The following is a 25855-nucleotide window of genomic DNA, read 5'->3' as shown; positions in this document are numbered from 1 at the left end:
TGCCAATATGAATATTACTTACATCAATCTCTGTCAAAATGATTACCCGCAACTGGATAGCAAATTTTACATCAATTTCATGATACAGGGCAGGCAAAGAATTGCACTAAAATAAGTTTAATGGTTTTTAATAGGCAACAAATCGGCCCCCACTTTTCTCATTCACTACTTTGAATTGTTTTGTCGTCATTACTTTTCCAATACTCCTTTGAGTGTAATATTTTCAGTCACTCTGTGAGCAGATTATATCAAAGGAAAGAAATTGAGCAGCATTTGGAGAGCTCAACAAACTTTCATAATAAAACCACAGCCTTACGGCTGACAAGGCTTGAATTTCATTAAAATCCTCTGCACATAACACCATAAGCTCAGCTCTTCACATATCTGGACATTCACTGGAGAAAGAGGGCAGGTTTACAGAGCACGGCTTTGCATGGTTAACCACCATAGTGTGGAAAATGGACATGTGCCTCTGCTGTCTGTCTGCTGGCTCTGTCTGGAACCACCTGTCTGAGGTTAGGCTTGCTATAACAGTATCATCTTTAAGTCTTTCAGCCCATTAAAACTGGGAAAGCATCCGTGTCATTTTAGATTTTTGTGTTGGCTATTTGAAAAATAGCACATACAAGCTCACAGCGTGTCACTTCGTGCCCCACTGCGAGCTTGTACATCTGCTATTTTTGAAAAATCTTGTGTGACAAAGGCCTTTCCATAAATAATCATTTTATTCCCTCATGTTTTATTTATTTTTTTCCATTCTCAGTTTTATGCTAAGCACATTGCAACTATTTGTTGTGCTGTATAAATAAACCCCTCTCACTAGACTGCTTACGAATGAGCAAAGGCGTGTGGTCACAGATTGTGAGAATGATGGATGAAGGCACACAGACACTTGCCCCCCAGACCTCAGTGTACACAGCCGTACTCCTACTGCTGTCAATAGTTCTCTAGCGATGACCACGCTGTCCTAAGCTCTCTATACAAAACAAAAAATTTACAGTAGGAAATTAGAGAATAAATGTAGGGAAAACAACACAGCAGCTGTTTGTCACATGCAGTTACATGACCTACGGCAGTTCGGCGTGCCACGGCCGTTCGTGCGTCACGTTCGACAAGGTAGTGGGAGGGCTTGGGTGGCCTGGCAATTCTCTGAATGAAATAAACCTAATTTTGTATTCTTCCTTCAGCACGCGCTGTTCATTCAACAATCTACGGAGACTTGATATGTTTCAATAACATGGACTTTATTTTTATGAATATCCTGGCAAAACAAATGATATACAAATATATTTTCCCCTGTTTGTTAAAAGAAATATCTATGGGTTAGAACTCTACCAAAAAATTAAGCAAACCAAATCAACAGTAATCTAAATTACTCGATTCAAAATTTAACAGCACATTATCCTAAAACAGAAAAGAAAAAGAAAAGCTGTCTTAACTAAATGAATATCCATTCGCACAGCAGACAATTTTACATTTTACACTGCTAATTATCATCGTCACGGTATACTATACATCTATATAAACTCCTCACAGGACCCATGTTCAGGTGCCACCTGCCAGCAGGTGTGTGCTGGCAGGTCGCTCAAAACAAGAGCGATTACCAACAGAAGCATATTGGGGGATTTTGGCAAGTTGTTTGGGGGTGCTACACACACACACACACACACATTTAGGTGTGTTGCTCATTCCACGATTGCAGAATCCTTACAAGTTTATACCTCGTTGTAAAGGTGACCCATCAATGATAAAAATGATGCAAAATACAATTATTGAAGGGGGGAAATAATCGACCAAAGATAAATTTCCAAACTTTTTGTGAGGAGTTTATAAAGTATTTCTTTAATGCTGGGTGGAAAACCTGTTGAGAAGACTGTACTGCTCATCTCTGACCAAGTTCAACTCTCAGAATAAAAAAAGAGAACCAGGAGATAAAGCCTTTGCCTAATCCAGAGTGAACTTACACACAAAGAATGTTCCAGAGGAATGTGCCAATGCCACTGATGCCTTTGTGTGTATCAATCACAGTAAATGTGTCAAAATGGCCATTTTGACACATTTTACTGTGACATCATCATTGCAGCAATCATTGAATCATTCCTCCGAGTTAAAAATATGGTGCAATCGTTTTCCCTGTGTAATGTAATGTACTCTATTGTCTGCTTGTTTTTATGTTTTTTGTGGGGACTGCGGATGTAAATTTGCATCTTTGCTAAATTTGGTGTATTTACATTACATTGATGTACAGATGTACTGTTCATCGATATGCAGTGTCCCCGTCAAAAAATAAATAAAATAAATCAAGGCTGTGGCAATAAGCTCATCCTCGTTGAATACAAAACGCTATGTGCTGGGTCCACACTTACTGTAAGGTTAATAAGGTAAGTTACAATATTATTACACAAAACACACACATGCATGGTTGATACCGTTTGCTACTCAACTTTGCGCTGCTTCAGTCAATTGCCTTCAACTTGAGATTTAAACCAGCCTGAACATTATTGATTCCTCAGAGCGCTGCAAAAAGCCAAGTACAACAGCAGCTCGTCCACATCTGACCTTTAATTAAAATCTCATCGTGCTTTTGCTTGTAAACTGATGTCATCTGAATGAATCTGGTCATGATCAAAGTCAGATGATCAATACCAGGCTTTTTAAATATGAATGAGTCATAAACGTTCTCTGTGGTTAAATCTGATATGTCAGGACTGCTATACGGGGGTTTTGGATTAGACTTAGGTGCGGACTCTGTTTCAGACAATTGAGACAAAACAGGCTTACATTGATCCAAGGAGGAGGTTTCTACAGTAACAATTTACAAAACAACAGCCCACTTCAGTTAGACTGGCTTCCTACTTCTGAGCACAGAATGAGACGAGGTATTCCTCCCAGGCAGACTCTTGTTTTTTCATTTTAAAGGTACCTAAACAAAAGAAAAACAAGAATCAGGATGAGACGGCAAGTTCTGCGTTGAGCATAGGAAAGACTATACTGCCACCTAGACGCTTAAATATGAAACATACAACTGTGAAAGCTACCTACCCCTTTTCTTCATTCCATTGAATAGTTTCAGTTTGTCGTGTTGTGCGTGTCCATTCTGGGTCAGCCTCACGGACAGGGACGTACCTCTCCTGAAATGAACAACCAACACTGCGGTATTAATGATTGATTTTATGTTTAAAACATGTCGCAATCTGAGATTAACCAGACTTGTATCCTAGCATCCTTATTGTGGGCATGTCATAATAGGCGAGTATTCAGTGAAAATAGGTGAATATTCGCCAAATACAGCCAATTTACATGCTCGCAGAATGAAACGTTGTGAGCTGATGTTATGGTTACAGACAGAATTGTACACAAATTCAATGAATCAATCAGCATGTTCTCGAGAAGTACTGTGGTGGCATTTCACTGAGCACACATGCAGTGTGTGCGCCAGACCAGTAACCAACGAATCATTAATTCTGAATAAATTGTGTTATTCATCAGATTAGACTGTTCCTCAAAATGCAGATCTTGTTAATTCTGCTTTTCGGTCAAGCAGTTAAAAAAAAAGAAAAGAGAAAGGTTTAGCATAACGTGACTGATGAGTCCAATTTGCCTGACATTGCAATGTGAATATTGCACATGCATACATTGCGATGTTGATTCTGAAACTATACATAGTTCAAGCCTAACATGTATAACAAATGTTATTTGCATAATGACAGCAGGCATAATAAAATGCGAAGCATCTCTCTAGCAATGAGACATGCCTCCTGAACACAAGGCCAAAATCTGCGGGTGATATTATCAAGTTCCATCGCACATCATTAATCATTCCTTTTCATCTGGAGCTAACAACTGCCGGGGAATGCATTTAATGTGTTTCAGACTCAAAATTACCTCATGGTTCCTATCTTTCCCCTGTCCAAGAACAACTCGGCCATCACTCTGGTCCCCTGCGGGTAAAGCCTGGCATAGAGGGTCCTGCTGTCCACCATGGCTCTAAACCAGTCCACTGCTTCCTCCGACCAGTACCTCCCATCCACCGGAGTCACCTGGGGGTGGGGATACAGACGTAAACTACCATGTCCTCCTGTGCTAATGTGTTTCCTTTATCACCTGACTAAAGATAAGACTGTGACTAATCATATTTCTGAAGGCCAATTATCCTGGCTAAACAAACTCGGAGCAGGACAACATATTAACCCCTTACCTTCTATGCTAGCATAATAGTGTTTTAGAACAGAGGGGACAATAACAGTGTGTTCATCCGTTTTTCTGTGCCATGTTTACATTCAATTGCTTTCTCATTTACGGTGATATATTTGTACATTAGTGCGTGTGTGGAGAGAGAGAGAGTGTGTGGAGAGGGAAAGAGATACACATTTTGAATTGGCGGCAGTCTTTAGCATTGTTTTATTAACATTTTACTTGCCTATTTTGGAAATTTGTCTCTGCACTGTAATTGTGCAGCGTAGTGTTTTTGCCTAAACAGGTCTCCCTTTGTACGAAGATTCTTAATATCCACTGGATTTTCTGCTGGTTGAATAAAGGCTAAATAAATAGGTAAATAATAAAATGTACATGCAAAACACAAAAATCCATGTGCGGCAATATATTATAGCCTACATGCCTATTGTTTTGACATGCTAATATACGCAAAATAATGGCTTCTGCTAAACAATTCTATTGCGGCTCTCACAAACTAGGTTAAAGGTAGCGTACGCCAAGTGATTTTCTTTGGTTAAAATAAGCTAAATAGCTCTATAGTACTTATTGCTATAGTGTGTTTGTTTGGTAACAGGAGTCTCCATGTCTCACCAGCTCTTTATACGTCAGGATACCAATTTTATCCAATCAGGATAGAGAACTCAGACAGGATACAGATTACAGATACAGACATTGGAACATATTAGGCTGATAAATCGGTACTCTCTCCGGATTGACTGAAGTTTTGCAACACATCTGAACATTTATTTTGGGTTTATTAAAAGGCTGGATAGACAGGGAGACTTTGGTTACTTAACAAACACTCTATAGCAATGATTACTATTAGCATATAGTGCTTTAACCTTTTAACAAAAAACGTTTTATTTTAACCAAAAAAATATCACTTACCCTACCTTTAATCAGAGTGCTTTACTTGGTGCCAAACAAAGCACAGTACAACCGAATGCATGGCAGTCCACCGTTTCATATAAACACACATCTAGTTGGCCAGCAGCGTTAGTACTAATGCTATGGGTGTACTGAAAGAAAAGAAAAAGTCCATAATGAAAACAATAAGACAAAAATGAGAAGGGATGCATCAGCTCAAACCCCAGCAGAACATTCAACTTGAATGTCCTACTGGGGCAAGGCTGTTGTGTCCCTGCATTTGTGGGAGATGTGAGCAGTGATTTGTCACACCGCTGCTTACATGAGTCAAAGGAACAGCTCTGTCTGATGGTCTCTTGATCAAAATGTTTGTTTATGCATGCGTTCTTTTGTTACCATATGACTTTGTAAACAATACAGGGTCTAATAACGCTGGGGCTTCCCAGTGAATATCATGTGTCATATTGATAACATCAGTCTTGCCAAAATATGGAGTTTGTTTTGGTGGGATGGTGGATCTGAGATTATGAAAAAATATTCACTAAACAAAAACAAAAGATTTAAAAGTTTGAAAATCACTCTAGTCTAGACAACTCGTTTCTTAGGTAAAAGAAAATGTTTTTGTGCATCAGCTGGCCTCCCTTTTCGACATTTCTTTTTACAAAGTGAGAGTTCTTTTAGGTTTTCCATGGTCTATTATGCAACCACTTACATTTGCCAATGAGACCTGTACAGCCTGGAGTGGAAGGACAAGCAGTTCAGGGGTCAGCTCTCTAATGTTCCTCAGAGGAAGACAGCAAGTGTCTCCATAATCCAGCCTCTTCACCTCTACCACGATGTCTGGCCTGGTGTCCATGACATCGTTGTCAGTGGTTCTCCCTTAATTATATGAGCGAGAGAGAACACGATTAGTTAAGCAGATAAATAACTTAAATCCATCTGTTTTCAATTGCAGAAATGAAAACCTAGCTGTACCGCATTTGTCAGGGACACATACTATTAATATCTTAAGTGGCTGCAGGCACTATGAGTGACATTACTACCATCTAGGGGTAAGCATTTGCTAAATCAATATCACATAATGAGAAATGGGCTCACCTCCTCTCATTCCACATATCTTGGTGACACAGGCCCTGCACCATTGTTTCTGCTTTGGGATCCAACCCATTACAAGAGTTCCAATGTCTGGAATGCAGTTTTGCTCCACAAATGAACTAGTGGCTTTCCAGTCACTGCAAAAAAAGAGAAAATAGGACAATCAGTGTGAAATTGATTAAAATACATAACATGTACAGTCAATTGGAACAATTAAGCAGAGTATTGCGGCTATACAAAAGGCAGTCTAAAAAAGCAGCGAGGGGCTACAAGGGAGAAAACGCTCATTCTAAGGTCCTTGCGTTTGACCATTCATTATTTTCACAAAATATTATTATTTCCAGTGAACACGGCCACCACCTATGAAGCCAATGCAGTACAGACTAAAAAACAAATGTGAAAAATAAAATACGGGACTATACATAAAAATGTCAGAGGGATAAATATTGGGGCTACACAGAGCAACAAAGTATAAAACATGCACAAAATGAGTATGTGTTTCCAATGACTCACTCTGAAATATGGGCCTGCAGACACATGATGGCATCTGCATGCTGGACATGGAACTTTCCTGGGCTGACAATATGAGACACCACAACTTCCATCTCTTTCAACTTCTTGATTGGGAAGTCTGGAATGCTGACGTGGTTGGCGACGTTTGCAACAACAGAACTCTTCTCGTTCTGAGGTTCTGCTGGCTTGAGGCTTACAGTAGAACCTTCGCTTTGGTTGTCTTCGGTTGCATCACTTTCCGACGTGCTGGCTTCAGATGAGTCTGTGAAGATGTCTCCGACATCCCACAGCTCTGTCTTTGTGGCGTTCATGTAGGTGTAGGTCATTGCTCCGCTGGAATTGACTCGCTTCAATTGGAAAACCGGGGCTTGGCTCTCCACTTCTCCAATCATCTTCCTCGTCAAGGCCAGTGGTTCTGCCACATCATGTGTGCTCTGTTGATTCTGTACTTTCATGTCAGGTGAAGCTGGCTGGGTCAGGATTGAGGGGTGGTCAGCGTTGCTCCTCCACTCTATAAAAGTGACCTCCATCACACCCTTGTTTCTGGCGCTTGTTTTCAGGAAGTGCAAAAGCTGAGATGTGGTTTGTTTCTGGTGTTGCACATGGACAACCCTGTCTAGTAACATTTGCCTGGAGTTTAGGTTACTGATCTTTGGATTTAAAGGTTGAACAGGTGGTACAGACACTGTATTATCCTTCTGACATTGAACCGTGGTTGGCGGCTCAACCGATGAATCCTTTTCAAAAACATATTTTTCCTTGCTTTTTAAATGACAGGATGAAGCCTCTTTTTCCTTGCCTTTTAAGTGACAGGATGAAGCATCTTTTTCCTTGCCTTTTAAGTGATAGGAAGAAGTGACAGTCTCAACAACAGTGTCATGGCTAGATGAAATGCTGCAGATCACATCATCATGGGCGGCTTTAGTTGGGGGGATTTGTGACTGTTTCACTTGTTGCGACAGCACCTTCTCTGTTTTGGTTATGGGGCTGGCCACTAGGGAATTCTGCAACACAGCCTTAATCTTCAGCACATCTGATGTCATCGACCCTGCTGCAACTCCATCTTCAGAGTGTTTAACAGTACGCGACTGTGCTGCTAAAAATAAGGGTATGGTAGAGAGACAGAGACAGAGAGAGAATGCTTTGATGAATACTGATTACATATCCATACAATAGACAATTATTATGGATAGACAATTATTATGCAATGCAAGTGTGTTACATTAGATACAGCTTGTACTAATCATCTGAGGTTTGAGTGTATTCAGGTTTTCTTTGCTACCCAAAACTACACCAGGTAATCTTAATAACAAGTTATATCCATCATAATTTGCCCTTCACCAAGTCCTGCCTCCCTCGAAATGCGTGTCACGGCCATCACTGAGTGTGTTAGAGTGAGTGAGTGTGTGTGCAATGTGCATGCGTGCAGTTGGGGTCTTTTTTTGTCAAAGTACATTTGCACAAAGGCTACGTGAAATTCGCCCACTGCATTTACCCAGCATAACTATTAGGAGCCAAGGAAACAAGGAAACAAGACCGCAAGGACTTTCATGAACGACCTGTTAAAAGGAATTATTTTATAGCCCAGCATGCTTTAAAGTTGGTTCCTCCACAGACATGGTTTTCTGTGCCATTCTGACAGGAGTGATGTAAGTGGAGAGCTTTTTTTTTTTCTTCATCTTATCGTGTGCACACTGCCGGAGCTTGTGGGACTACACTGCTCTTTTGTGTGAACTGGAATATAGGTTGTTTTCATCCTCTTCTTTGGTGCAGAGAAAGATCGAGAGAGGGCGGGAATTGTTGTCGATCTTCATGGATTAACCTGTTAGTGAGGTCTTCCACACTGTTTAATCCATATCCCACAGCTCTCCTCTTGTTTTTGGCTTAAGAAAAGCAAAAAAAGTATCCCCCTCTAAACTTTAAGAGCATCTGCAGTTGACGTGAACATTACGTATTGTCATTTTTGGGTAGAAACCTTGTATCTCCATGTTTCAAATTGTTTTTTCCCGTACATCATCAAACACACAAAATGTGTAAAATGTGTCACAAAAGTAGTGAAAATATAAGATCTACAAGCTCACGTGTCGCCACGTTTTCACTAATTTAAGATGTTTTTAACTACTCAACTAACTTTGAGTTATTGTTGCTATACAGTATATAGTAAAACAAAAAACAAAAAAATCTAAATATACGTTTTTCAGAAAACTTTCCACCCCACAGTGGCGATATGCACACCACTTCAGCATTTACCCTTGTTCCGCACCTAGTTACAGTGGCTAATGTAGGATTGGACAGTGGCCGTTCTAGAGAGGGATTAGCGAAGAGAATACTATTGCCTCATTCATAGTATTTGATCGCAGACAAAATCAGTTATCACACAATTGTATGGGAAAACACGTATTACACTTACTATGAATAGTAACATTTATAGCATTACTCTGACTAGTGTTGTACTTTAACCTACCTTGTGTTATGTCTTTAAAGAACCCCAGAAGCTTGTTGAGGGCTTGGCATTTGGTATCCAGTGACATGACAAGATCATCATGGTTGAGGTCTTTGGAGGGAGGATATGATTCTAGGAAGTCTTGGACGTAGTCAGTGGCCTGAAATGTTTTTAAACAATCTTTAGGTAATGCACAGGGTCATTGAAAGTGTTATTAATGTTACAAAAGAAAATTAGCAAAATATGCAATTATACAACTTTGCTTACTTCCTTAAAGTTGCCCCAAAACTTAATAGAGGGCTAAATATGCCTCATACCGCCTACTATTTCCTGTACTTGTTATAGATATTAAATAGTATTCAAAATTTCTAATCAGTCAAACTTTTATTTATGCTTGAGGTACTGAGGTTACCCTCATTTGCAGCAGTGACCTTGAGCAAATATAAAAGGTTAAAAAAAAACAGCAGCAAACAATGAGACAAACACAGGGAGACAAAAAACTACTCATACAAGCTGCTATAATACTGAAATATATAAAAGTGAAATACTATACATTCAAAACAATTACAAACAGATATACATACACAAAAGAGCATGAGGATTTGAACTGTGCAAAAGATGGCATTGACAGACAAGTTTAAAATGTGTTTAGAGGCATTACAGCTTGTTGTACCACTGTTCCAATTAGACATAACATTCACCATGAGGGTTCAAAATAAAAAATAAAATCTATGTTTATTGTGCCTCTGTGCAGGAGAAGGCTAGACAATATTGTACTTTTTACTCCATTACAATTATTTGAAAACTTTAGTTACTAGTTCCTTTGTAAATTTTAATTATTATAACAAAACATACACCAAACACTTCAGCCCTATATACAATTCGGCCTTTTGAAAATAGCAGATCTACAAGCTCACAATGCGCATTGTGAGCTTCTAGATCAGCCATTTTCATACATTTTGAACAATGAGTATTTTCACATTAGGTACTTTTTTAGTGCATTTTGATGCCGATACTACTAGTAACAGTATCTACATTGCAGTATTGATACTTGTACTTAAGTAAAGAAAAGTGCACTTTTTCCACCACCTCGTAGAAGTATTTATGATTCTGACGTTTTCAATCTACGAGAGTTGTAGGGTTCACGCCCCATGGACTTTCTGCACTATGCCCCGCAGAAACTCCAAACGTGTACAAATTGAAGATAAGGTGCTTACCCCCAAGCCCCAAATGTTAACTGTCTCTACGTGGTAGTAGTTTAATGTAATAATCCATATCTTTCAATAAAGAAGTGTTTTAATGCCGTCTGTGGCCGAACGCCATTTTTTCACCCTCGTTTACTTCCTGTTTACATTTAGTGTAATTCCGGGTTTCACCGGATGCGCCCCGTAACTACCGCCCATTGGGAACTTCCGACAGAATCGGCCACAGACGGCATTAAAACGCTTCTTTATTGAAAGATATGGATTATTACATTAAACTACTACCGCGTAGAGACAGTTAACATATGGGGCTTGGGGGTAAGCACCTTTATTTTCAATTTGTACACGTTTGGAGTATCTGCGGGGCATAGTGCAGAAAGTTCATGTCACCATGGGGCGTGAACCCTACAACTCTCGTAGATTGAAAACGTCAGAATCATAAATACGTCGAGAGTTGTATACTACAGCTAGGTTACAAGTAGGCCTACAACACCTCCATCTTGTCTCATGGATGGTGGACATCAAGCCAAACTTAACACCTGGTTCCATGCAGTTTTATTTTCAAACCCACCTGACTGGTGAAGTCTCGTAGCTCTTGCTCCAGGGCGCTGCGGGCATTCTCCAACAGGACCACTTTGTAAACCACCAGACATTTCATCGCCATGTTGGACATCATGTTCGGGCCGTTTTGGGGTCGCTGTGGTCGGGTCACCATGGTGCTGCTGGTACAAGACTCTCCTGGGGCCGTCCGTCGTCTCAATGCTCGTCTCAATGGCATCGTCGTTTGAATTGGGAAAACGTCTCCACTCCACAGGTTCTTCTAATTTGTCCTGTTTTTGGGCGGGTTTACACGCCTGTATTGATGAAGCTGCACCGCACAGGTGGTTCTGGGTCTTGGTTCTGTCTTAGTGTGAATTGTTTGCTGCGTCACACACACAGCCGCCCTGTACGTGAACCACACGACGCACAAGAGACTGACCACGTTGTTTTGTCGTCAAGCATGGACACTTGAAATAATTCTGGTTCTTCTTCCGTCTCGGTCAAACTGCGAAGGGAAACGTCTTTGAAAAACGCACCACACAAGTTCTGGTTCCGTCGAAAGGGAGCCTGAAGAGAAGACCGTGACACACGTGTTTTTTTCTTTTCTTTAATGGAAAACTGGCCACGTGAAATAATTCTGGTTCTGTTCTGGTTCTTTCCGGTTCTGTTCTGGTTCTTTCCGGTTCTGTTCAGGTTCAGTCGGGAGAAGTTCAACTCGACCACCTTTTTTGAAGCTGCGCAACACGTTTTGTTCACCTGATTCGGATGCTATCAATGCATTGAATGGGACATTATCACCTTTTATTAGACCATTGAATGGGTCGGTGTTCTGTTTCAGTCAGAAGGAATAAGGAAAGGAAGCCCGGCCCTGAACTGAAGTCACCTTTCTTCCAAGACGACGGTTCTCCATGTAGAAGAAGTAACGAGGTAACATTAACCTGAGAATCTTTTTCTTTGGGGTTTTATGGCGGTTGGCGTGTCGTCGTCGCTGAGTGAATGTTTATATTGTTGTTTTACGGCGGCCTGGCATCCAGCTTTATGTCTTCATGTGAAGAATAATGTGTAAACAGGCCTCTCTGTCTCCACGCACGCGGCCCGGCGGCCGTTACGTCACCAAACCTTGAAAAGTAGAAATATTACCGTCGTCCTCTCAATCCCATCTTGGCACTCTGTTGCCCACGTGTTTCTGATTATAATAAATAGTCTAGATCAGGGGTTCTCAACCTGTGGGTCGGGAACCCCAGGGCGGTCCCCACAACATGATTTTTTTTTTGGGGGGGGGGGAGTATTCAACAAACTATATAAAGTGGTCAAACATTGCCCAAATTGTCAAATAATATAAGAGAGAATTTGAAAATAGCCGATCTACAAGCTGCAAGGCGTTGTGATTTAAGATATGCTATTTTCACAATATTTATCTAATCTGTGGAACCAAGTCAAACTAAATGTAATGCCTCAACTCCTACAATTCCAAGGGCTCAGGGCGACTCAACTTAATATTGCTCTCGGGCCACAAGGCACAAATACATGCAGTTGTGTCCGAGGGCCTTAACCTAAAATTATATTTGATTTATATTTCTGTTTCAAGCCACATGAATTATTATAAGGTGCATTTCATTAAAAATAAAGCGGCCACATTTTCTCTAAGTCTAAACCTCCTTGGGTAAAAAGATTTTCATGATGTGAAATGACCAGGTTACAAAATGATTAGCTATAGCCTAGACTTAATTCACAGCATGTGAACAAATCGCTGTTGCAATAAATCAGAACATTATAAATATAGGAATGCCCATTTTCTCTGGCAAAGAGGCACACTGGCTTCCTCACATGTTGGTTGAAATGGCCTCTAATGATTTAATAATGTGTCCTGGTTGGTAGGAAATTTATAAATTTGTAACTATAAATAAACGGCAGCAGAAGTATGAAGCATGGGCCTCCAGCAGCCTGGTTCGAGATGGAAAGGGGCCGGGGGTCCACATGCATAGGGTGGATTCATTGTTTTTTGCCACCTGTTCTGTTCTAATCCTTGAAGTGTGCAGGCTATTTTCAGATTCTGCCAGGTACCAGGCTGGAAAAATGTTCCAAGGGGTTAAATGGGTATCATTAAGATTCAAGCACATCTTGAGTCTATTTCTGTATATGTATGTATATGTATATGTAATGGGGTTCATACACATATGTTTTCTTTTCTTTTTCTTTTTTTTAACAGGCTGCATGGTAACATGCTGGAAAAATGTTCCAAGGGGTTCATTTTAACCCTTTCTTACACCTATCCCAAACCCACACCCTAAAATAAAAAACAAAAGCAGAAAATGGCAAAACCTTTGAAGTAAAGTAACAATATACAGAAGCAAATTAACACATTATTCTATAAAATGTTGATCCAAGGAATTCATTAAAATTGGGTTTATTATTATTAAACTTTTAGTATATTTGCCTTTTTACTAAATACTAGTGCATCAGAAGGATAATTTAGGTTTTTGGTTATTATTGGGAAGAATAATCTGAACAAGATTGTCTCCCTGCTGTTGTACCCTAAATATTATAGTTTTATACATTTTTGATATAACTGATTGTTTTGATGTGTGCTCAGAAACAAAAAAAATGTCCTGTGATTTCCAATACTTTAAATAGTGCATTTGTTTTCTCACCATCAGTCACAAATCAAATACATGGCAGGGACTAGTGAAAATCAATTGTATCGTTGTAACAGTATGGCATCGTCTTTAAAAAGTTTGCGCATGAAACAACATAACTCTGACATGCTGTTAATTGACAACCGTTCAGCAAATAACACTTAAGTTTGTATTTTTTTTACCCTTCAATCTCATCATTATGCTCAAAGATCTATGACTCAACATGGCCCTGTAGCTGGATCCTGGACTTCCAGATGGAAAGACCCCAGGTGGTGCGGATTGGCACCTAGAACATCCTCGATACTGACTCATAGCACTGGAGCCCTCCAGGGCTGTGCGCTCAGTCAGCTCTTTCCTGAGTGGCCACAGTTAGCTTAAACCAGTGGTTCTCAAAGTGTGTGTGGGGGGGGGGGGGGGGTCCTTGAGGGGATTATTTTTTATGATCTATCTATTAAATCGACTAGTTTAACTGTTACTCTGCAATGTCTGCAGGTGCATCAGGCACCGATACAGCAGCCCAGCCAGCCATCCAGAATGCTGCGTGGGTCAACAGGGAGTCCAGCCAGTTGGGTTTGACTTCACAGACGACACCCCCCAGTGGTCAGTACCGGGACCGATGATAGCAGCTCTCCAGGATGAGAACATGGTAGCACAGAGGACAGGGATAACTAAGTCCCTGCTGCGCTTTAACACCTGCCCAGAGCAGGCACCGACCAGAAGGGTCCTACCTGGTGTGTGCACGCCCCATGACAACAGTGCCAGAAATGGGTCTGTTAAAGGAGGAGTTCACCCAAAAAATTACTTATTTTCTAACTGACATGTTGATCAATGTGCATTGTCCCTGTTAAATAAATAAATAAATAAAGGCTTCAGTACAACCAGAACAGCGTTGCTAGGATCCTGATGAGAGTGTGCAAATACGAGCACATCACACCCATCCTCCTCTCACTGCACTGGCTCCCCATCTCCTGGACAGAATACAAGATCTCCCTATTGACCCCAATGCATCCATGGTAACACTCCCGCCTCCCTTAAGGAACTCCTCAAACCTCCACACTTGCAACCTCCGCTCTGGAAACGCCAACCTTCTCCGCCCCCCCCCCCAACATCAAGCTCTGTACCATGGGCAACCGGGCCTTCTGCTCGGCCGCTCCTCGACTCTGGAATGCTCTTCCTGACCACCTGAGAGCAATCTGTTGATGCCTTTAAAAATGGACTAAAGACCTACCTTTTAATGAAGCGTTGTTTAGCTTGTTTTTATCCTTGGCTTTATGCCCTCATTTGATTTTAATGTTTGATTTTTTAGTTTTGTGATGTTTTATGTGAATGTTTTACCCTGATTGTAGCACTTTGAGATTTGTTTGAAATATAAAGTGCATTATACATAACATTTATTATTAATAATATATTATTGTCTTCGCCAGGCCGAACTCAGGCCCAGTAGTTTAATAAGTCTAGAAGGTTAAGGTGGTTGACCCATCCTAGCTACTGTATGTTTTAGGTGCAGAGGGTGCTGCGGGGGCAGCGCCAAGGGAGCAGTTAGGGGTTAAGTGTCTTGCTCGGGAACACTTCGACGCACAGACTGGGGCCAGGGCACGAACCGGGGACCATCTGTTTCCCAGGCGGTCCCTCTCCCATTCAACTACGGCTGCCCTAGAAAGAAGAGAACCAGATGGAGACTCTCCCCACCACACTGGGCCACTCTTAACAATCGGGCATCAGAGCCTCCAGGCCTTGGGGAAGCGAAGGAGGTGCCGCCTCAGCATCCCAGGACTTTGTGTTTTGTTGAGTGGGTTACTGCAGTGGTTCTCAAACTGTTTCATGTCATGGACACCCAAATTAATTTGGCCGCGGACCCCCATCTGACAATATTTTGTGCCAGGCAGTATGTGTTGTGTAGTTAAAAGTGTTTTTTCTTTTCTTTCAAGATTGTTTTGAAAATGCAAGCTCTACAAGCTCACACGAGAGCTTGTGTAGTGTGAGCTTGTAGATCTAAAGTGGTTAAAGTGATTTTGATGTGCTATATCAACTTAATTTAGCTGGGGACCCCCTGGAACCCCCCCCCCTGTTTGACTGGCTAAGTAGGAATTCCTAGCATGCCCCGGGGATGCGCTTACATTGTTGTTGTTTTTATTGTTGCATAAGTGTTAATTTGATACAGAAAATGTGTTGGAGGCGAGGTGTTATGTAGATTTACGTTATATAATTTATTCATCATGTATTTATTTTGTGTACAATTTGGTTAGGAATCATGGCCGACATGGCTAGTTGCGTTTTGTATAACACAGAGTGAGTTGGTTGGAGACATAGTTGGGAAGCGTGTTACAAATAAAAAGATTATTCCTATCAAAAGTCGTTCTCATGACTTCATCCTCACTGGTCACTACAGTATAATTTATTCAGGCGATCTTTTGCCAGCCAACGTTGGTTGGCCCATGTGTCATTACCAGTCAATCACCACCACAACACAAAAGTGTGGATACAGCCACAAAGTTTATTTGGCAAACCTTATTTAAGAGGTGTTTATGCATTATAATTTCATCAACAGCTAAATGAAACGTTGCGCTAACAACCTAGTTATGTGCATGATTGAGCTGCATGGCTCATCGCTGACTTTGACCATTGACCACCAAATTGCACCAGATCCAATAGGCTAAGTTAACCACTTGAACTCTAGTGTCCCTGTTCTGGGATGAACATTAGGCCAAAATATCCAGCTCAAAATGCATTGTAACTTTGTAGACCGGTTATTTTCCGTGAAGAGACTTGTATTAAGAGGGGGTAAAGGAGTGGTCCGACCATCCTATAGAGCCCTGGGGGTCCCCTGTCAACTAAGTAGGCCTTCACCTTGTGTTGTGGTTTGATGATGACGCAGGTTATATTGAGCAATTTTGGACAGAGTGACAGACATGAACACAGACGGCCTCAATACAGATGGCTCTATTAAAAGCGGTTTAATAGATGTTTGGAATGTCATGGATTTCTTTGAAAATACAAAATAACAGTTAACTTGCTCAATAATTGATTGAACGCCATCAAACCAGCACAATGAGCTAAGAATAATTTGAGAGCCGAACTAATGCATAGTTCCAAGGTGTTAAATATTTAATCATTAAACTCTCAATGCTTTTCAAGGCAATTACGCTAACTTCTGCTCGACAACAGCACACACGTTAAAAGTGATCTGAGTGTGTGGTGGGTAACAATAGTATGGAGTTTACTATATTCTCCTCTTTCGCTTTTTAAAATGTCAGCCTTTTGCTCCTGTGTATTTCTAAACCTAATTTGAAGTCTGTTATCAATCAGCCGTGCACTGCTTCTAACTTCACTAACAACTAGATGGCAGCACAGTTTGTTGTTTCAACATTGTTTAGGATTGTTTATGACATAACGGGATGAGTTGCTTGTTTTTGTTGTTCTATTGCTTATTCTGTTCCACATTCTTTGCAGCTGAGCAAGTGAATGGGTAGACTGGATGGGTTTTGCAGGACAATACCATCATGCATTGCGTGAAGAGCCAGAGACGGTTTAACCTCATTAACCCTGGCGTTTGGGCCTGTCATTAATATGCTCAAAATGCGAATATGTGAACATAAATGTATTTATTTATTATTTATTTAAAAAACATATATATATATATATATATATATATATATATATATATATATATATATATATATATATATATATATATATAGAACTTAAATTCTAAATTCCCCCCTTAAAGTATAATAATCAAAATCTGTAAAATAGCCAATCTACAAGTGCACAGCGCGTTGTGTGCTCGTTGATCAGCTATTTTAGCTAGAATTAGGCTGTATAGGGCATGGGTCTAAAACGTGTTAAGGCAACAGGACCCCATAGCTGAGCGAGAGATGAATCAGCATGTCATACTGTATAAAATTGTGTAGAAGATTAAACATTCATATCTATTTCATAGATAGCTTCATAGACTTGTTTGACAGTACTATCATCAGTGTGGTGAAAACAATATGTTTTGTGTTACATACATTTTCATTTGCTTACTTACACATATTTTCTATTCATATTTTGGATTCATGTTAATGTGTATTTTCAGACATTTAATCACTTAAATCCTAAATAGCCTACTTAGTAAACTTGACCTTTGTCCTTGGTCTGCTCTTTTTTTCCCTCTACACAAAAAGAAGTAGATCTACAAGCTCACAATGTGTTGTGCTGCAATTTTGTTGTTGTTGCTTGTAGATCGGTTATTTTCTGGTGAATGTAATCCCCCAGAATTGGGATGCTAGGGTTCACGGTATTAATGTAAAAAATAAATTTTATTTCACACAACACAAAGATTTGGCTGCTTCCCTGTAGTAACTCTGAGGACCCCCTAGAGGTCCCAGACCCCATGTTGAAGACCCATGATACAGGGCTCAAGTGGTTAATTCATTAAAGGCACGGTTAGTATGGCTTGGTGTGATTGAGGTAGGGGTAAGGAATAGGATCTGAGGGGGGGGCGGGGGTTAGAAACTGAGATTGCGCTTCATCCTGCTCTACTTGTAGTGCAATGCATGCTGGTTATTGCCCTGCTAACCTGTCCATTCTAATGTCATGTCATGCTTGTACCATCGAAACTGCCTTAGGCTTGGCTAAAAGGAATTAATGTCCACTCATTCCAATTACAGGGCCTCCAAAGAGTCCTGGATTGCTATTTTCCGTCACTGCCCCACCGTGCCAGGAGTGGATGATTTGCACGCCTGCTGCCTTCCTTCCTTGGATGTGGTAGCTGTTTCTCAGGCTCCCTCTCCGGACTTGAACCCTGATTCCCTGTTAACCATGTTCACCGTGGTAAGCATGTAGCATACCATAAAACGTTGATAGGGCAGATGCTCTTAAAATAGAGTCAAAGTTGACACTGTCACATCATGTAGCCATTGCTGTGTTTAACTGTGGTAAAATGTCTTTTGATTTGATGACACCTATGTAAAGTTGGACTTTGCAAGTACCCGGAACTTCAACTTCAACTTTGTAACATCACAGTGACACAGGTGTAAAAGAGTGTGTGACATTTTTTATTTTATTTTGTCCAAGCTTCCCACGAATTGCAGTTACTGAAAAGTATCTAACACTGTCTAAAACAGTATCGCATATAAACATAATGTGCACTCATAACTGTAAAGGCAGAGTACCTCCGACTCTCAAATAAAGACATCAACAGATATCAAACATGGTTCTCAGTGTGAGTCATCTACATAACGTGATAGTGCCAGTGGGTGGGAGCTTATATGACTGGCATGCTGACAGGGCTCAGTGCCTGCTCAGCAGCCTGACAGACACGGATAATGTGCAAACTTTCTTTGTATGTCAATGGATCTACTTACATGGAAAAGCAAAAAAGAAAAGAAAAAGAAAATCAACCTAATTTTTCTTTCAGCCTCTGAAAATGTGTGTGCCACATGAAAAATCACAAAGATGGAATTGCTGAGCCTGCGCAGCTGATTATCACATACTATAGGCCAATTTCTTTAGTCTTTGGAGGAAAGCATGGTGGGGTACTTTGATTTATCTTCTGCTTCTCTGGTGCCTGTTGCAATATGGCATCACGATTAGAGTGGGGGGGGGGGGGAAAGTAAAAGCATGTGGGACAAGTTTTTCACTGCAAGTTTGGCACATTAACAGTGATCAAAGTCAGCCAAACGCCAGGGAATGATTCAGCAAGGGCTGCAGGTGTCTGTGAAGCTAGATTTACATGTATCCACTGGGGCCACGGAGAGAGAGAGGAAAATGAGATGGTTTTGTGGTAATCGGGATGGGAAGTTGGCAGTGAGGATTAATCTGAAACCATGCATGTCCTCTACTGAAATGCTACTTGTTGTGAGCAATATGGTCATGTTTCAGTCTTACAAGGGGGAACTGATTTGACTTCAGAGATGTGGTTTAAAGACGTGCAAGGAGAGCAGTGGGCTTTTGTGAAGGAAACTTTTAACCACTTGAACCCTATATACCTCATTGACCGGAGTCCCCCAGGGGGCTATACTAGGCCGGGTAGGCCCCCCTCCTTTTCCCCCTCTACACCAAATATCTTATGTGATCGTGTTGTGAGCTTGTAGATCGGCTGTTTTTGCCAAAAGTTTGCCCCCCAGAATAGGGATGCAATAGGGTTCATGTGGGGGTTAATTCTGCCTGGTGTCTGTCCCAAGTGGAACTATAGGAGGCAAGAAAACATGAAAAGATGAAGGAGAGAGAAGTGCTGAAGCAGCGAAGAGTCGACGGAAGTCGTGTGATTTTTGCTGACAAGAGAGCAGCTCAAACAGTAAGCGGCTTCATCTGGATTAAACAAGGCATCTTGGCAAATAGATTGCAATGGTAACGAACTGCTGTGGAAGATTAGAGGAAGTGAGACAGGATGGGACTGCGTATATTAAAAGATGTAATAGCATAGGCGAATTGTCCGCGCTTGGACATGGACTCTAGTAAAAAGGTGGGCTATTAGAACCATTACAATTTAAGATGAATAGTTTGTAATATTGTCTGTCTATTTGCAGTATTTACTTCTAAAGAAACCAGCAGCTAGTAACACAAGCATGCCAAATGACATAAAACACCACGAAGAATGAATGAATGATGCATTCCTATGGTGTTACTGCTAATACTATCCGTGTTCTTTTCTTTGAGTGCTCTTTGCTTGAACATGTCAAGCTGCTACTTGATCTAGTAAATCTTGTGGGTGGGGCAAGAAGGAAATGTCCTTGAGTATAACTTGCATAAAATAGGTCTTGTGTGACCTCTGACATTTAGGCTTAATGCTGAAGAGACAACACCTGAACTGTGAATGGCATAATGAAGTATTAGAATTATTATTATTATATGCCCAAACTAGGGAGGCCAGCCCAGGGTAAAAGTGGTTAAAGTTAGAGGAGTACATGGCACATTGAGGCATTACAGTCCTGTGTGTGTGTATAACACACAACAATGGTTCTCAAACTTTCAAGTCAAGGACCTCCAAATGTATTTGGGTGCAGACCCCATCAGAAGATATCTGGTGCCAGGGACCCCCATACAAGGATTTGTATTGTTAAGATGTTTCAAAAATATTCAGAATTTGTCAAAAATGTTCAATATTTTTGTTGTTGCAAATAGCAGATCTACAAGCTTGTCGCAATGCGATGTGACGTTTTGTACGGCACATAGGTTTACAGTGGTTGAACTACTTTTGATGCTATATTAACTAATCTGGCTAGGGACCCACTGGAACCCCCTCAAGGACCCCTGGAGAACCACTGAAGTACTTTTGTACATAGTGGTATTTTTTCTGTATTATCTGTATTTTCATGTTGATTTTTTAACTGTTTGGTTGCTACTATATATGTCTATGAAATTAACTCAAGGACCCCAACGGAAACAAGTCCGCAAGGACTTTTTTGGCCGGACCTTTTAGACAAAAGCATTATAAATGTAACTGTGTTGTTTTACATTCTTTTGCCTAATAAAAATTTCAATCAATCAATCAAAGCTCTTTGTAAACGAGATCCTCCAACAACACATGTTTCTGTTTCCTACAACACCTCTAGTGGCAGGTGGCTGTACTGCTTCTTACCCACATACTATGGTTTTGTTGGGATATTCCTTTTAAAGTGTAATTTCCACACATTTTCATGTTGCCATAATTTGCACCAGGCTTTCCTGTTCACACCAATATCTGTTGCTTCTGGGCTACCCCGGTATGTTACCCAAGTAAACGTTTGGCTGGAAAGTTGCAAGAGATTATAGTATCTTCTTTGGGATGAGATTAAGTTAGTAACCCATTCTCATCTGTCACCCACTCTGTAGATCAGGAGACTGCATGTGTTTGTCCTTGCACCCATTTTCCATGCTCCCTTTTGTTATTTGTTCCAAGTTTAGTAGAAATTCACATTGATTTGTTTTTAACCTAATCTTAATTTAACGCACTGAACATGTTTTATTTTATAATTGATACTCTGGCGTTCAATGGCTTCAAGAAGAAAACAGATATAAGTATCATGAGAAATTAATATCATCTAATAAATAGATACATTTGCCAAAATGTAATCTGAAAAATGTCCAGACAGGCCAGGGACAGCAGAGCAGGGTTGGGGAGAGTGTTATGGGTGCATTAATAAATGTGTGTCTGTTGTATTTTTGTAGTAAAAAATATATAATAATACAGAAACCTTGAACAAAAAAGGAATATTGTGAAAAGCATGAGATATCTGAAAAAAGACTAGAATAGATGAACTTTACAATTACCAAATTAAGAAATGATGGCGAATCCACCTTGCTTGATAATTGGTAATAACTTAATTTGGGCTATATTGAATGGTTGTTAAATTAATACAAACTTAAACTTGGTCTTTTAACTGCAAAGGTCCAATTGCTTCCTAAAAATGCGTGCCATGCAAGAGATTTTGCTCGAGGCTTCAGGAAATGATTCACACTAATGCTAAGTGCTGAAAGATGCCATTTTCACTGAATTCCTTCAAATTGTTTGGAAATTGGGTTGAAAAACATTGGCTTCTTCATGGCTTAAAGGACCATGCCAGTGGTCTGGCATGTTTAGTCCATTGACTATGACTCACAGTATATTTACTGCCGACCATTTTCTCAAGCATACTGTGGGTTGTTGTTCAATTCAAATTGCAGAGACTTAAAACTTCCTTAAGATAGGTAAACAACACACTTAATATCATTGTGGGGTTATTTCTCGTCAATGTTATGTTATGGTTGCGTTTTGATGCATTTTAAAGCACATATCTATTTGAAAAGTAAAACTGAAAATAGTGCCTGGATGCAGTACAATTGAAATTCAAATGTCCAGGATTTCTAAGCTGTGCAATGATGTTTTGCAGACATGGACTCAGTCATTCTGATATGTTTGGTAACATTTTAATTACTATTGTTAACAAGCACACAATAAAAAAAATAAAGCAATTAGCTGGGAAATGGCTGAAAATGTGTTTATGTGAATAGACATGAACTTGTACTGAAGGCAGTATGCCTACTTCTGTTTATTTATACAAACATTGATGGAACAAGAACAAGTCTCAGGACTTATGCTAATGCTGATGAATAGGACCGTTTTTCAGTTATTTGTTAAGTTTCAGTATCTTTGTTTCCCATATCTATGAAGAGAATAATGCACAGAAGAAATATTAAATAATATTGGACTACACATCACACTATAAAGGATTTTTGGTGGCACAACCCTTCCCTGATAAATATGATTAGCATTGTAAATACTACACTTACAAATATGACAATTATAGTTGCTTGCCCCATGCTAACTTCTTGGGACTTTGTATGAAACAGGCAGTATATGGAAGGCTCTTTCAAATAGTCTGTCAGAAGAACGTTATTGATGCTCGTAATGCATTCAGCTCCACCAATGTCAGGCAGCTTAGTTGCCAACTCGCTCAGGATCGTCAACCATTGTGAATCACAGCAGTTAAAATAATTCCCGCTAATATACATGACATCAAGGTGTGCAGATATATCTCTAATCAAAGAATGATTTAAAGCCCTAAAGGCGTTATTCCTTATGTCCAGTTCTCTCAGACGAGAACAGCTCAAGCTGCCGGGCACGGCGTCCAGTCGATTGTTGGAGATGTTTAGTTGAGTTAGCACTGGCATGCAGGGCAACGACAGGCCAGAGCTAGTCGCATTGGTTTCACTAATACTGAGGGATTCTAGAGTCCTCTGCAAGCCCTCTAGTGCACCCACTTGCATGAACATATCTGGATTTCTTGCAAGGTTAAGGGAAACCAAAGGATTCTTCTCAAAAGTATCTGGGTAGAGAATCTTTATGCCATTTTCTTCAAGGTTGAGGTGTTTAAGCCTCTTCATTTGTCCAAAGGCAACACAAGACACGTTTGATGTTACGATTTGTTGTGCTGAATCGGATGGTCCTGGGTGGTCCGCGGGGGCGCACGGTTTCACATAATTCTCCTGCAGATTTAGCGTTTCTAGGTTTGTAAGGGCCTCGAGAAAGAGGGGAGAAATGTGTACAAGTCCATTGTTTTGCAGGGCAAAATTCCTGAGGGAAGAGAAGGAAGGCTGGTGATGGCATTCCAACAGCCAGGCCTTTGTAATATTACAGTTGATGGTTTGCAGACAGTTATTACTGAAATTCAGGGTTTCCAATGATGTGAGAAGACTGAGAGTTTCCAGCGGGAAAGACCTGAAGTTGTTGTTGCTTAGGTCAATGTAGACCAATGGCATGAGCCTCCAGTTGAAGTATATGTTATCGTTTTCGACGGCGTTGTCCTCGTCAGACGTTATGTCTTTATACAGAGATGTGGCGTCTGAGACAAGTGTTGCCTCCTCTGAATGTGAGGCTCCAACCATATTATTCTGTAGATAAAGATGTCTCAAACGATTGATCTTTGGAACTATTGGGAAATACAGGAGTTTGTTATGACTCAGGTCTAGGGTTTCAAGCCTGTACTGCTTGTGGTCCTCCTGTGTGACAAAGAACTCGATGGAGTTTTGACTGAGATTCAAGTATTTGACCTGATGTAATTTGAAATCGCAGATATGGGCAAGATTATTTCTGGCCAAGTTTAATGCCTCTAATTTCCTTAGTGGTTCAAATGTCCCTCGTTCTATGTGCGTTATGAGATTATTATCAATGCTAATGGTTCTCAAACATTTGCTGTCTCGGAACACGTTGCGTGTTAGTCTTGTTAAACCATTGCCCGTGAGTTTAAGCTGAACAAGTGAGGATTTGTTTCGAAGGTAGAGTTCCACTGTGTCGTCGTTCAAACGGTTCATTGATATATCCAACGTCTTCAGCCTGCTGATGGATTGGAGGGCTTTGCTGTTACTGCCAAGGTTGTTGTTTAGAGCGTTTCTGGCCAGATTTAACTCTTCAAGCCGAGCCAGGTTTACGAAAGCCCCTTCGGAGATGAGATGCAGCTGGTTGTAGCTTATGTCCAGGCGCTGCAGGTGTGGCAAACCAAGTGTGTGCAACTGTGTGATGAAGTTATTGGACACATCCAGTCTCCTAAGCCTCACGTCCAGATTATCAGGAACAGAATGGAGGTCCTGATTTCTCCAAGATTGTTCCTACAAATAAGAGAAATGAGTGAAAGTTATAAGTCTCCCACAGGAACCCACGAGTCTCCTAAGACATTGGTATTCATTGGTATAATCATGAGATATGAATATCATCTAATAAATGGATACATTTGCCAAAATGTAATCTTCAGAATGTCCGGACAGGCCAGGGACAGCGAAGCATGGTTGAGGAGAAGGTTATGGGTGCATTAAGTCTGTTATATTTGAAAAAAGTTAATATATTAAAAAAAAGGAAAATATTGAAAAATATCTAAGATATAATATCTAAAAAAGCTTTAGATATTTTTTTTTACATACATTTTCTCTTCTGGGGGTCCCTGGCAGGCTACCTTTTCAGATGGGGGTCCGCGGGCCAAATACATATGCATTTGAAAAAGTTTGAGAAACACTGTCCTATGACTAGAGGTCAATGAATAGCTCTTCTTAACTAGACTAGAGCCCGACCGATGCCACATTTTTGGGTCGGATGTCGATCGATCGAGAGTTCGCCAATATCTGATGTTTTGACTGATATTTTGTCAAATAAAAACAACGTATTTATTATGAATATTGAAATCAATTTGAAAAACGTATTTGATAAAACATTTTATGTACAAATTGTAATTAATTATGTAAATCTTCAATATGAAAATAACTTAGATATACAAATAAATATAAAATACACACGCTTTATTTTATATTAGCCTACAATCTTCAGCCCTATTCAAAAGTTTTCAGGAATCTGAAAGCTCACGACGCAATTGTGTGCTTGAAAAGAATTGAAAGGATACAAATCGGGGCACATCGACTGCATGATTGCCAATATAATACCGATGGTCAAATAATGGCTGATACATCGGGCAAATATGTATATATCGATAGATATATCGGTCTGGTTCTGTTCATTACCACTACACATTTCACAATGTTTCACTGTACATGCGGTGTGTGTGTGTGTGTGTGTGTGTGTGTGTGTGTGTGTGTGTGTGTGTGTGTGTGTGTGTGTGTGTGTGTGTGTGTGTGTGTGTGTGTGTGTGTGTGTGTGTGTGTGTGTGTGTGTGTGTGTGGAGTTGGCCTACCTGTGGATTGTAGTACAGCGTTCCAGTGACACACATCGCATGGCCAAATGTCCAGAGGAGTAGCAGTAGGACACGAGAGAGCCTGTGCCAGACCATTGTCTTTCTGCTGCTGTTGCTACTGTACTGTGTATACTGTTCTACTATACAGTCTGGTCTGGTCAGATCTCACATGGACACACACAAACATACACACCCATTTATAGCTGTGCTTCAACAAGAAAGAAG

The 25855-nt window shown here is 40.4% G+C and overlaps 1 protein-coding gene and 1 long non-coding RNA gene across 2 annotated transcripts in view; both read right to left on the bottom strand.

Annotated features, from left to right (window-relative positions):
• The window catches only part of LOC308076530, a 44634-nt gene extending 23685 nt beyond the window's left edge, over window positions 1-20949 (bottom strand). The window contains exon 1 of the long non-coding RNA XR_013932296.1: window positions 20840-20949. This is a non-coding gene — a long non-coding RNA (uncharacterized lncRNA). The remainder of the gene's footprint in view (window positions 1-20839) is intronic.
• A 1489-nt stretch (window positions 20950-22438) lies between these two features.
• On the bottom strand, window positions 22439-25777 carry LOC308075768 (transforming growth factor beta activator LRRC32-like). Its single transcript, XM_080415719.1, has 2 exons — window positions 25631-25777; window positions 22439-24560 (listed from the first exon to the last, which is right to left on the bottom strand). Exons 1-2 carry the CDS (start codon window positions 25724-25726, stop codon window positions 22671-22673), a joined length of 1986 nt encoding a protein of 661 aa, XP_080271845.1. The 5' UTR covers window positions 25727-25777; the 3' UTR covers window positions 22439-22670.
• Between the last annotated feature and the right edge of the window lie 78 nt (window positions 25778-25855).

Source organism: Gymnoscopelus braueri, assembly GCF_963280865.1.
Source record: "Gymnoscopelus braueri genome assembly, chromosome: 20".
In the NCBI taxonomy this organism is placed as follows: Eukaryota; Metazoa; Chordata; class Actinopteri; order Myctophiformes; family Myctophidae; genus Gymnoscopelus; species Gymnoscopelus braueri.
The sequence above is the reverse complement of the archived record's forward strand: the minus strand, read 5'-3'. Positions and strand labels throughout refer to the sequence as shown.